Raw genomic sequence first — 12,432 nt, 5'->3', positions numbered from 1 at the left:
TACTTCTGAACGATTTAAGGCATGATTTTGTCTTTATGGTCCATTAAATGTCGGAACCTTGGTGGCTCTGGTGGTCCCATATTTGGTCGCTTATTTACATCGTCACATTACTTTATTGTAAGGTTATTAGACCTTCTCATCCGTTTTCTGCTGCCCATAGATAAGTAATTTTTGTAGTAGATGATGGAGGAAATGAATTTTTGTTATTTTTGACATCAACTGATTTGGAATCTCGCCTAAAGTCAACATCATTCCTGAGCATTCAGTGCTTGTGCAGGCATTATTCAGAATTTTCATTTATTAATGTTGGCGAAAAATTCCTCGGAATCGGTATAAAATCTCAAATCGGTTATTTTTAGCAGTTGTTCTTAACATCCTCTGAATAACTTTTTTTTCCAAATCCATGATTGACTGTATCCTATTAATCTCAATTTGATGCCCATTTAAGGTGGATTTTATTGAAGCAGCTGCATATTCACCATCTGAAGAACTGGACCCACCTCCTTGTTGTTTGTGCCGCAATTGCTTGAGAGTGGTAGCTAATAAGTTCTTTTGGTCCACACACTTTATGCTTCTAACTTTAGCCCTTCTGCATGTGACACAGTTGTAAACGACTGCGATAATTTTACACCTATTCCTTTTTCCCCATTTATGAATGCTAAAATTACCACTCATTCGAAAAAATCATCTCCATTGTTTTCTTTGTTTTAAAAATGTAGCTAACTCGGTTGTCTATTAGTTAATCAAAGTACTGACGGTTTGCTTGTCAGGTGATAAAACACTGACAAATAACCTTCGTTCATCAACTTACATGTATTTTGATGAACTGTCTGAGCTTGAGTTTCATAGTCTCCACCGACCGCACCTCCCTCTGGGCGGCTTGGCTTGATAAAACATTCTAACAGGGCTGACGTTGGATGCTGCAGCTCATCAGCAGAAAAGTTGCGCCGAGTGTTTACTTCATTTTTGGCCACCCTTTTGAACTACGTACAATTTGTAGGGATCGAGATATCCAAAGTCTATTTTAGTTTGCATTTCCTACAATGACAGGTTGGTCGTAAACTCTCCCTGCGCCTGGGTATTAATATTTTATCAACTCGTGCCCAAATATGGCTTAAAAAGGGCGACCGCAGACTACCAACACACGTGTTAAACTAGTAAACTCAAAAGGGTACTTCAAAACACTTCTCAAGGGTTTATTAGTTGTTTTACTGATTCCTCCTGAGATTAAAGCATTTTATTTTGACGTTGATGATTGGTTTTGCCAAATGCATAAACGCAGTGCATAAGAACAATGCCTTGGATGTACATTTTATAGGGTAATGCAGAGTCTTAAATGCCTACGCTATTATCTCTCTCCATTCACCGTTGCGTGTCCTGCCAACCCCTGAGTGGCTTCTTTCCTAGTCCACAGAAAATGTCTTCCTTCAATTCGCGGGGTTTTGCTTGCGGTACTGCTTTCTTAGAACCACCCACTTTTGACAGGTATAGACCTGTTCTGCAAATATGCATCGCCAATGAAAATCTCGGACGCAAAATTTGGGTGCTTGAATCATTTGTCTACCTTTTAACTCTAACAAATGCACAAGACCCTTTGCCTCCTTAAAGATGAAAAATGGCAGAGAAGGAGCGTTGAAATTCCTCCTCATTTTGCAGCACCAATAGACTCCACCATTCGTTGGACTTTCTTCGCAAAAGAAATCGCATAAGCCGGTCCTAATTGCCACAGATTGCTTTTTACAACTGATTAGTGAAAAAAAGCAGTTTAGAGAAGCAAGCTGATTCAAACAGCAAAAAATAACTCGCGATGCGATGCCTCTTCACTTCTGAATGTCACCAAACATTGCCACACTGCCAGGTTCTTATTGATGCATGCCAGTGTACAATCAAACCCGTGCCTTGGTGAAAATTCTACCTTTTCTCATTGCTTCTGTCACCCCTTTAGACCACTTATATGTTGCTCTATCGACACACCCTTAGCATAGCTTTTAAAACAACCTAATTACCCAGATGCGAAAAGTGTGGAGCCTTTGGTATGCTTATCCTGTCGCAATGGCCTCGTTGATTGCAAAAGCGAAGTGTTTGAAAACTCAAGTGGTCTGCTGTGGTACGGTTTCAACAATGCGCCTTTTGTAATTATCCATGAAAGCAGTAAAATGCAGATTGCGCCATTCCACTGAGAACAGAGCGAGTAAAGGTATTGGAGTTTCACACTCCGAATTTAGTAATTTTCAAGTTATCAACATGCTCTCTGCTTAAGAAAAATCCTATTCAATAAACCACTCCATCGGGCTGTACAGCGATACGCCAAGCCGAATAATAAATTTGAGCCCTATCGTAGTCCATCAGAGCATTTGACATTGGTCAGTACTTTTTGTAATCAAAATATTGAGTTTCTTTAATAATTCAAACTTTACAAAGAGAATCAAAGAGGTACAAATTCACCAAGGCCTTCCACTTCACAACACGAAGGTGGCAAATTTCCCCTCTTTCCTGGTGATATGCTCTTGATTAAAAACCCAGTCATTGCTTCAAGATTAGTGCAGTCATCGTTCAACCTCCCTATTTACAATATGAAACAAAAATGTTGGTGAAATGTCTCTAGCGTATTTAACCAGTTCCTAAATAAACTGTTTACAATTAACTTGGTTGCACTTAGATAAGTGAGAGAAAAGGTGCCATGCACGGCACGGCATCTGATTACACCATCAACGTCATTCACAACTACCTCTCGTGGGGATTTCCCGAAGTCAGCACAGCGACACCTTGTGATTGGAATGCAGATGATGCGGATTGACAGTTCAATCGACAAATATTTGGGCAACGCTTGCCACCATCTCAATTAATGTTGTCCGATGGATCGATAGGGGCAAGAAGAGGTGACATCCTTCAAGCTCACCGTGAATTTTACAGTTTGTCAAAGTTTGGTCACGCCAATGTCACAGCCCCCAAGGTGCCTTTGCGTCATACCTCACGGGGGAATTGTCCTCGAGAGATCAAATTGGTTGATGCTTTGCTTGCGTAACTGGCTCCACTTATCAGAACAGTTACAACTGGTGTTTAGGAAGGTAAACTTCCTTAATATAGCTTATGTCTACATTTTATGGCCACACTTTTGTTATTAATGACTTTATTTTAACCAGTTTTTAGTTTAGGCAGACATATGATTCACGTGAATTACAGGTTTAACTATCATACATGCTTGTTTGAACGCATCATATAGGCTAGAGGCGGGGAGGAGGAAACGTACCTTGAACACGCTTAACCGCGATACCTCTTGTACTCCTTCATTCACCGTTACCCAATAAATCTTGTCCTAATCCAACTCGTCTGCTCATTCTAAGGCTATGGAGGAGACTATAAAGTGGCACAATTTTGGCAATTAGTTCTCTGTTCTGGGAGCGATTCAGGAATAATTTTGGGAAACACGACTTTATTTTACTAAGGAATACATCCACAAAGATGCGGATTGATTTTAATGTTTATATAAACGTTAAAATCTTTTTCCAATGCAATGGAACGTAAAGATGTGGAATACTTTGATTATTTGTTTAATTCCTCGTTTTGGTTTTACAGGCGCTGAAGGTTCCGCCTTGGCACTTCCGCTAAGCGGAATGGCCTTCGGACCGTGGCAGTGGCACCTAACCCTTCTGTAGGCCGACAATACATATTCTGCCCAAGTATTATGCCTCTTTTGGTCTTCAGGAAAGTCCTAGGGTGCCGCACATGAGCCCATAATCACTTGGTCACATTTTAAAAATGGTGGCAGATGAATGCATTTACAGGAATTGTAGTTAGAAAGTACCATGAAATTTTATTTAAATATTCATTAATAAATAATTCCCAAAACAGTCCTCGCATTTCGTTAAAAGGCGTTGAAGATGTATACCAAAAAACTTCGCGTTATAAGTGATTAAACAAGTAACCTGTGGCAGTTTTTGTCTACAACATTGACGATGCAATTATGGTGATGACACGGCTGGTTCCTACTGGAACTCAGTTTTTCGATGGTAGGCTAATTTGTGGCGGAAGCATTATCCATCACCCTGAACTTTGCCCTTTTTAGGCAAAAAAAACTTCAGTGTACATCCGGATTCTTTCCTATATTCATGTAAACACTTGACAACACTGAACCTCCATGTCACTCACACTAGAGTCCAAAAAAGTGGAAAATGCGAATCAGTAGGAAATCCTATTTTCCCCTCACCACTCCAATGTTTCCCTTTTACTTCTAAAATATCAAGGGTTCATAGTAATCTGCTTGTCAGTGCAATTTAACTAGCACAACTTAACTCATAATCCACTGTTTCCCAACTCAACTGTTTCCCCAGGATTCGACTAACACGAGGCGAGGCCATGAGGTAGGACTGGATCCTAGTGTTAATCGCTTAAAGACATTGGACAGACAACAGAAATACAATCTATTCAAACCGAAAGTGGCAAATTGCAGATCTTTATCTACTTGTCGACCTAGTTGTTGCCATACAGCTGCGTGTTCTTAAAATCCAACACTTCTCACACCGGGAGAGGCACACTAAAGGAGCTCAGGCATAAAATTGTTATATCACACATTCCCTTTCCGTTTCTGCCCTACCACCGAAGGAGGAATAATTGTGAATTTGGCATTCATTATACCGCACGCTGCTTACTCATGAGAATAATTTGAGGAAAGGAGATGACTTAGAGCGAACAATAGACATAACTTATTAGACCTAACTGCTTCCCTTATGGGATATCGGCATGTAAATCACCAACTCATTAAGGTTGAAAGGTTAGTTAGATTTTAAGCATGCTTAAGCAAAAACAAATGGTCAAAATTTTGATTTCATTCATACTTGTGAAACCACTAATAACAGTTAGCATTCAGTCAGAGGTGTGCACATTATGTCCTGCCAATGGCAGCATTGTCACAAGTGTAACAAAGATAGGAGAGTGGGGGGGGAGGGGGAGAGGAAAGTTCGCACTACAAACAGAGGCCGACGAGTAGAGCCAAAAGTACATTGAAATGGGTACGCATAGCCTCATGGCGCTCGTTTCAAACGATACATAATGCGGGTTTGGAATAATTACTCTGTAATTCGATCTGGATATGTAATTCCAATTTTAGCAAGTAATACAAAGGGCAAGTACGAGGGCAATATTCGTGCTCCAAAAGATTAACTTATTTCGGTAAAGTTTTAGTGAAGATATCATGAACTTAATAAAACCAGAACATCAGAGACTGCAACGGATTTAAAGGACGAAATAACAAGATTTGAAGGCGTAATTAGGTGAGAAACATAAGTGAAAAGTAGATGAATGGGTAAATGATTGTGAGATATTTTCACCTGCACAAATGGTAATTCAAAGAGCAATGTGATTGCCGGAAGCTGACCAAAATTTATTTATGTTAGATATGCGATAAAACATCCAAAATACTTGTTGTCTGAGTAATTCAGCTTTATTTTTTAGTTACTGGAATGCCAATAGGGAAAAACTGGGTACTTAAAGAAAACTATATAAACCAAAGGCATCCATCATATAACCCGATATATTGCCTCTAAACTCAGTAAAATTTAAAAAAATTAATTTTTTACCTTTTGAACGTTTGAATGTTGATTCACGGAGAATTAAAATGTCAAAGACTCGTGTGTTCATTTTTACCACGCTACTGTATCACTAATAAACTTATTCAATATAAGTAAAATTTACATGATTTACCAGACAATTTAAAAAGTTAGGGGCAAATCTTCGCCAACTTTCTTAACAAACATTTCACAAAATTTGTTGTAAAAGACCAATTGAACACACGTTCCTACCTCATCGTATTTTGAAATTGTCTTTGCTTCAGCATGGCTGATCAGGAGACTGGTGCGGGTTTGGCCATATCAAATCCTCCAGCAAGTATGTCAAAAATATTCTGAAACAGTTTTCTTGAAGCCAAGGTGGGTAACATGCGCATTGCTCAAAAACATAGAGATACTGTTGAGAAACAGCTGTCAAGGTCGGAGTACTTGAAACAAGCCCACGAATACAACTCAGAGTAGCTTCTTCATTTCCAGTAATTGACTCTTTTCAGAATAATAGTTCCACCAAAGCACGATTTTGAAACTCGGGAGGAGTTGGGATTCCATGATCAGAGCGTCGTTTACAGCCAACAGAAACCACTTCCGCGTATTTGCAAGGCATCAAAACCTGCCCAGCCGATCATTCACCAACCTCGTAATGATTAAGTCCGTTAACAACGTGTTTCTCTCGTCAATACTAACTGATTTGCCAACGAACATGTGGCCTTTTAAACACTCTTCTGTAACTGTTAATGGAAGGAGGATCAGGGGGAGGGGGTACTTATAATCTATCGTATTTTTCACCATGTATCATGGTCTGGAGCTACATTTTACTTACAGTCTCCGAGGTGTGCATACTGTATGAGCATGGGCGAATGGGATTGGGAAGTGGCTGTACCTATTTGCTTGTTGCAGCTGAGTTATGCAGCTATCAAATTACCTCATCGAGTTCGAATGCGGGTGGGGGATGTTCGCCCAAACGTGGCTTTGTTACGAGGATGCAAGACATTTGATTAATTAGGTAGGATAGGTTAGTATTTATGGATGAGATGGCACTTGGAAGTCGATGAAGCCGAGCCGTCCAGTCCCAAATTGCGTCTCGTTTGGTTCTCCTTGGTATTTCTGGCCACCCCTCTGCAAGAGGAAATGGATTGATGCGGTAAAAGTGTGTAGTCCCGATATCTGTAGGTTTGTGCGCTAGCTAATTATGTCTTCATGTATCTGTGGCTCCAAGGGGGATCTTTCGGCTAAGGCCATCGTCTACCAACGCAAGAGAGGCTTTGTGAAATTGCGAAATGCAGATCTAATACTCTTAAAGTGCTTAATCTGCTAAAATTTTTGGAAAGGACTAGAACAATACACATTATAAAATCAGTTCCAACCTACCGCCTTTCCTTACTATGGGAATATTTTTCTCGTGTTAGATGCGTATATTTGCCAAAGCATGAGCCAACCTTTTGGTTAAATTGCCCACTGGTCCTCGATTATTAGACCGTAAAAATCCTCCTGCAAATGTTTTGACTTATCGCAAGCAGTAGTTTTCTTGACTAAAATTATCTGATTTGTTGGATCTTTTAAACACAGCCAACTTAATATTCCATCACTTTAGCTCACCATCCGGATAGAAACCAGGGGTGTATTTGAGGTATAAAGCACCCATTTAGTTAAAATAAGGAAAAAATTAAGGAAATACTCTTATTGGGTCATAGCAAGCTTGAATAACAATTGTTTCTTTTAGAAATTTCACTGAAGTTCAACTTCATTACACTCAAACGTTACTTTCGTTTCCTCTCCGGCTGTGTCAACAATTCTTGCATTGTGCCATTAACCAGGGTGTAGGTATTTCTGCCTAGGAGTAAAACTTTTAAGAAAACAAATCTTCCGATCCAAAACTGCATGTTTTTTATGCTAAGTTGTAAGAACTGGTCTGCTATTTTAACCAAAACACCACTTGACATCACATGACAAGACGGCAAATCGATGCCACGATGCCACCGAAGACGGCACACTGGCGAGCTGCACACGCATGTCTTGTACTGGGACGGACTAGATAACGACGGAGAGAACTGTCGAATGAGTAATGCAAAACTACTGGGTTCACATTCATAATAAAGCAAAATATTCACCAATTTTTGTGGGGCTTTTAAAATTGTCGCTTTGTTGAAACGATTGGAAGGAATTTTTGTAACTTAAGGAACGAAAGACAGTATCGTCTCCGAGTTTCCTACTGCTATAAATACATGTATTATAACGTGGAGGCTACTGGCATTGCCAGGAGGCCGGGCCACCTGGCTGAGCCCTAAGCGACCCGTGTTAGCACACGTTGGAAAAATTTGATCTAGCATAATTCGACTCGCAGTAGTTGGCGGTGTCCCCATGAATTTTTTGTACTCCAAGAGACTCAAATGCATGCATGACTTCTAGATGCATGGCAAACCACAAAGTGGCCTGCCCTTGAGGTCATATGAACGAGTAGTCTCATTTTGGCCCGAGGACTGTTGGCAGATGTTAAAAGTGCAAAAGTGGAAAATGTCAAGTGCGCAGCTTAAAAAAAACTCTTGGACTTTTTGACTCTTTCGCACAGAGGTGGTTTGTTATAATTTTTGGAGGTAAATTGCGCTCAATTAAACCAGTAATTACTAGGTTAATGCAGTATTATTATCTGTCCCTTGGAGAGCACGTCAATTTACCACAAACGACTGCAAATTCTCTTAACATGTGTTTACACAGTTTTGAAGAGTATTTACAACTAGAGAAAGGTACTTTGGTGAAGAAAATAAATAGAATAAACAGTTTTTTTGGTATCTTCTTTTATTTGACCAGTTCAGCGCGAAATTATCTTCGAAGTAAAAATGGGACTCAAAATGCCTTTCTGACGCAAAATTTGTGAACCTCGAATTCACAAATATAACTTATCTTTATTTTTAAAACTATCCCTGGCATAGCTTTAGTGGGCCAAGATCGAGATAGCTCACCCACCACCGACTCATGAAGAGGCAACAACAATCAAACCATTCGATGGCGGAAATGGCCATGCTTTGGATCATGGAAAAGCTGAATATGGCACCTTTATCCTTTTCTCTGCTTTGAAGCCTGTTAGAAGGGGCGATTGCTGTTGTAAAAAAAGACTGCACCCTAGTACAAACTCCTTTGTATGAAGTCATCCGCAAAAAATTCCGGTGATCTCATGTTCCATAACGTGGAGGTTGACCTTGCAGCCCCAATTCAGCTCTGGACCTCACGGTTTCAAGGATAATGAGCTCTTAAAACCTGTAATAAAACATCAACTTAGAATTTATTAAAACTGAAAATCGAAATTTTACTAAACAGAGAGAAAATTAAACCACTGTTCTGAGAAATAAATAAATTTTAGTAAAATGTTGACTATTTAAGAGACACGGTCAGAGCTATACAAAACCGCTGTAGGAGAATTGGTGTAGCACTTTGAGACTTTTCTGAAAAAGAAATTAAAGAAGTAACTAGAGCAGAATATGTATTGCTACCGTAGAGAAGGACTGAGGTCTATTGGCATGGTCTGGAGGCCATGCCGACCAGTGGAAGTACAATCCGGAGCCTTAAGTGACCGCAAAACCAAAACGATATGTTAAACACCCTGTTTTAAGCGTCGTTTGGCGTTCCTTTTGATCATCTTCCCGCCCCGGCTATCACAACATAGTCGATGCTGTAAAAAAATATTCACAAGCCAATCGTGTCAGTCATCGAATTCGCGTGCGATAAAGAAGATATCTGACGACGTCACTAATCCCTCTTGGCAGTTCTACCGGATGAGAAGTATCCTCTTGTTCGGCAAACTTTATTGGGGAAGGGAAATATAGCGGCTATCATGTATGTCCATCGCTGGTCAAATGAATACTGACCTTAAAGGAAAGTCCTTTGATGAAGGACGGGGCTTGAAATAGTCTCGTGGGGAGAGGTGAATAAGGTACTGCGCATTCGCCTAGGTAGGACCTTCACGCAGGTACTGTAGTCAGCTCCCTTACGAACTTTTCCAGGTAATTACGGCTAGCTTCGCTTCGGTTGTCAGTAGCATTTCTGCAGAACACGAAACTGGGGTACTTGCCGAGGGTAGGCGTCATCTTCAGCCCCTGTGTTAAGGGTCATCACAGATCCTCCCACCCGTAGCATATGGGTTCAGCAATACAAATCAGGGCAGATGTTTTTTTGGATCGCATTCGCTCTCCATCACCACAAATGTCTCGCCTCGAACCATTATTAGAGACGAAGGTAAGCGTAATACCCGGACAGAATGTGTATTGGTGAAGTGCAGAAGAAAGCCGAGCCGCCCAGCAGAGGTGAAAAGGCGGGGCCTTAAGTGCCTACAAAACCGAAACAGAGGGTTGATCCAATAAGCCAAGTATTACAATACACTCTTTGGAAATCCGCTAGCGAGACATTTTTAGTAGAAATATTGTAAAAGGGGTTGAGCAAATAGCTTTGAATTGATGCATGTAGGAAGAAAGTGGATTGTCTCTTTTTGGTAATGCAACAATCGATTTCAGTAAGATGGAAAAGATCTAGTGATGAGGTTGCCTGAGCGACCAAAGTGCTCATAACTGAACGAATTTTTGAAAACGTTTTGACCAAAGAAAAAGACATTTTTTTGGCTCATTGTAAATCCGGAGATGTATCTGGAGCGATAAAAAAGGACCTTTCTTTAACCACAAATTTTCAAAATTTAGGACTCTAAAAACCCTTTTGTTAGCAGCAATCAAATGCTGCCACCACAAAGAACCAATAGCCATATGAAACTACCGGATCCGATCCACTCAATACACCAATGATTCATCAAGTTCTCCCAGGTATCCTTTCAGTTTTCCAGAGTCAAGTGAACCATTATCCGTTGCATCCGACCACTGCATTTGTTTAATAGGTCAATGTTAAAGTTTTCTTTGCAACGTTCGGTTTAAAATCATTAGTCTGCAATAGTCATTCTGTTTGCTATAGAAATTAAAAACAATGGTACGTGAGTTCCTATTTACCCTCCTTGACGGCTTCCACAGTCTCTAATAGAATGCTTTCTCTTAATCATCAATGAGTGTTGATGCAAAATCCTCAATTTATCAACTGCATCGTCACGGTGAAGTTTAAACGGAATAATTTCAGCACTGAATTCATTTATCTGGTGCCGGGAATCTACACATTGTCAGTACTCACGATATATATGAAGAAGTTCGTGAAGATTAGACGAGTTCCGTGCAAATAAAGGCTGCAGTAAAATCCGGAAAAAGGTCTGGTCAGTAGCTTAAAACCATAAATTTGATGTATTACGGTTTGACGCATTTGACGTATGAAGGTGAATAACGAGATGAATTTGGTAGTGGCATTAAATAACTCAAAACTCAATGAGGTAAACAATACCTTTCAAAAGAAAAGAAGGCGAACCATAAGAATATATGTGAATACTTTGTAGCATCTGAAAACACTCAAATTGTAAAAGTCAAACTTTTGGTCTACCAGTCTCGTCCATAAACTTGCTAACTTAGAACTCGTGCAATTTTGTTGACCAGTTACTAGCTAAAGCTATACCAACATTCGTTTTAAAATATATTTAAATAGGCCTGCTCATCACTTTGGGCCGGCTTAGTTGTTGTCTTGGCAGTATGGCCTCCTGTCTGTGCCCATGGCTTCTCGTTCGCTCTGTGCACGAATGACAAATCTCCCTCCTCTTCCACTATGCCTTGTTGTGTCTTCGGTGACGAATCCTGGAGCTACACTGGCGACCGACCCAAATCATCAGCAATCCTAAAATCATGAACGGTTACGGAACCCGAGTCCTGCTGAAGAAGGGCCTCAACTACAAATGACTGAGTCTTTGAAGGCTCAATTCAGAGGAGTTGCTGTAACAACTTTGCTTTTAGCATGCCTTTAATATTAAAATCTGCAAAATGATCACTCGTGGAATGAGGTAGACCTTAACGAGTAGAATCTAAACTTCTAGAAATGCTTAACATATGGCCCTAGAAGCAATAATTTGCATCCGAGTTTAAGAGCATGATATTTCTCTTCTTCATATCAGGAAAACGATTGACTTAGCAATTATGGTCAGTAGGTAGTTTAGTCAGCTTGTAGGACCATCTTCCTAATCAGTTCTTCTTTAATGCAATTGGCCTTTTAAAGGGCGCCGTATTCCATAGTCATTGGTAAATTTACAGCGTGCAATATAAACAACAGGTGGATGGCCACTCCGAATATGCAAGTATGCGAAGGATGGAGGCTTATTTTTTGTTTGCGAATCAAAATTAGGAATGAATATGGGAGTGGGATAAAAAACGACCACTTTAGAATGCAACAAAACGGTGTTTCGAAAGAAGACAGAAACATTAGCAACAGAAAATGTGAAAATAAGCTTGAGAATTACTGTACGCCATCAACTCAACTTATCTAGGTTTAAGTAGTAAAAAAATTTTCAATTTGTATAGTTCGGCCTTCGGTTTAATGTCATATCGCCTCCGTGATGGAGAAATGTATGCCACTGTTGGAGAAATTTGAGTATTCACAAAAAAAGCGAAAGAGTTTGTTTGGTATCGAAGGCCTATTAGTGTAATGGGCTTTACTAACACCGCCTGCATGATTTTGTGCACAAACCCGTATCATCGACCCTTCTACTCGCCGGGTAGGACCATCCCATAGCCCATTCCTCTTGATTAAGTGACTTTACAAAAGCTCCCGAATGGCATTTTCTTTCCTGAAAGGCATTGTAGATCTAGTTACTAGTTATCTACCTCTCCACATCATTTGCAATTAAGTTCTACTATCAAAAACTAAAGACACCACTCTTATTTTGTGCTGCAGAGTAGAAATTCCTGCACTAGAGAAGTGTTCTGAATGGTGACATATTGGATCGTTTGAAGATAGGCCCAAGACG

The 12,432-nt window shown here is 40.1% G+C and overlaps 4 protein-coding genes across 4 annotated transcripts in view; 3 read left to right on the top strand and 1 right to left on the bottom strand. All coding sequences in view use genetic code 11, as the record gives it.

Annotated features, from left to right (window-relative positions):
- Positions 1-359, top strand: part of EGR_02676 (hypothetical protein) — a gene marked incomplete at both ends in the record, with an annotated part of 1,118 nt that extends 759 nt beyond the window's left edge. Inside the window, one exon of the mRNA XM_024491925.1 lies at positions 181-359. Coding sequence (XP_024353740.1) covers positions 181-359 — 179 coding nt within the window. The remainder of the gene's footprint in view (positions 1-180) is intronic.
- A 1,986-nt stretch (positions 360-2,345) lies between these two features.
- EGR_02675 (hypothetical protein) lies at positions 2,346-5,637 on the bottom strand (the record flags this gene model as incomplete). The annotated part of the gene is made up of 5 exons (XM_024491924.1): positions 2,346-2,411; positions 2,571-2,621; positions 3,784-3,896; positions 5,250-5,327; positions 5,526-5,637. 5 exons carry the CDS (start codon positions 5,635-5,637, stop codon positions 2,346-2,348), a joined length of 420 nt encoding a protein of 139 aa, XP_024353739.1.
- A 194-nt stretch (positions 5,638-5,831) lies between these two features.
- Positions 5,832-6,212, top strand: EGR_02674 (hypothetical protein; the record flags this gene model as incomplete). Its single annotated transcript, XM_024491923.1, has 3 exons — positions 5,832-5,883; positions 5,920-6,022; positions 6,059-6,212. The coding sequence occupies 3 exons, from the start codon at positions 5,832-5,834 to the stop codon at positions 6,210-6,212; spliced, it is 309 nt and encodes a 102-aa protein (XP_024353738.1).
- Positions 6,213-11,742: 5,530 nt separating this feature from the next.
- The window catches only part of EGR_02673 (hypothetical protein), a gene marked incomplete at both ends in the record, with an annotated part of 4,501 nt that continues 3,811 nt past the window's right edge, over positions 11,743-12,432 (top strand). The window contains one exon of the mRNA XM_024491922.1: positions 11,743-11,926. Within this exon, the coding sequence (XP_024353737.1) occupies positions 11,743-11,926 (184 nt within the window). The remainder of the gene's footprint in view (positions 11,927-12,432) is intronic.

Source organism: Echinococcus granulosus (assembly GCF_000524195.1).
Source record: "Echinococcus granulosus chromosome Unknown EG_S00012, whole genome shotgun sequence".
In the NCBI taxonomy this organism is placed as follows: Eukaryota; Metazoa; Platyhelminthes; class Cestoda; order Cyclophyllidea; family Taeniidae; genus Echinococcus; species Echinococcus granulosus.
Note: the sequence above shows the minus strand (reverse complement) of the source record. Positions and strands in the feature narration are given on the sequence as shown.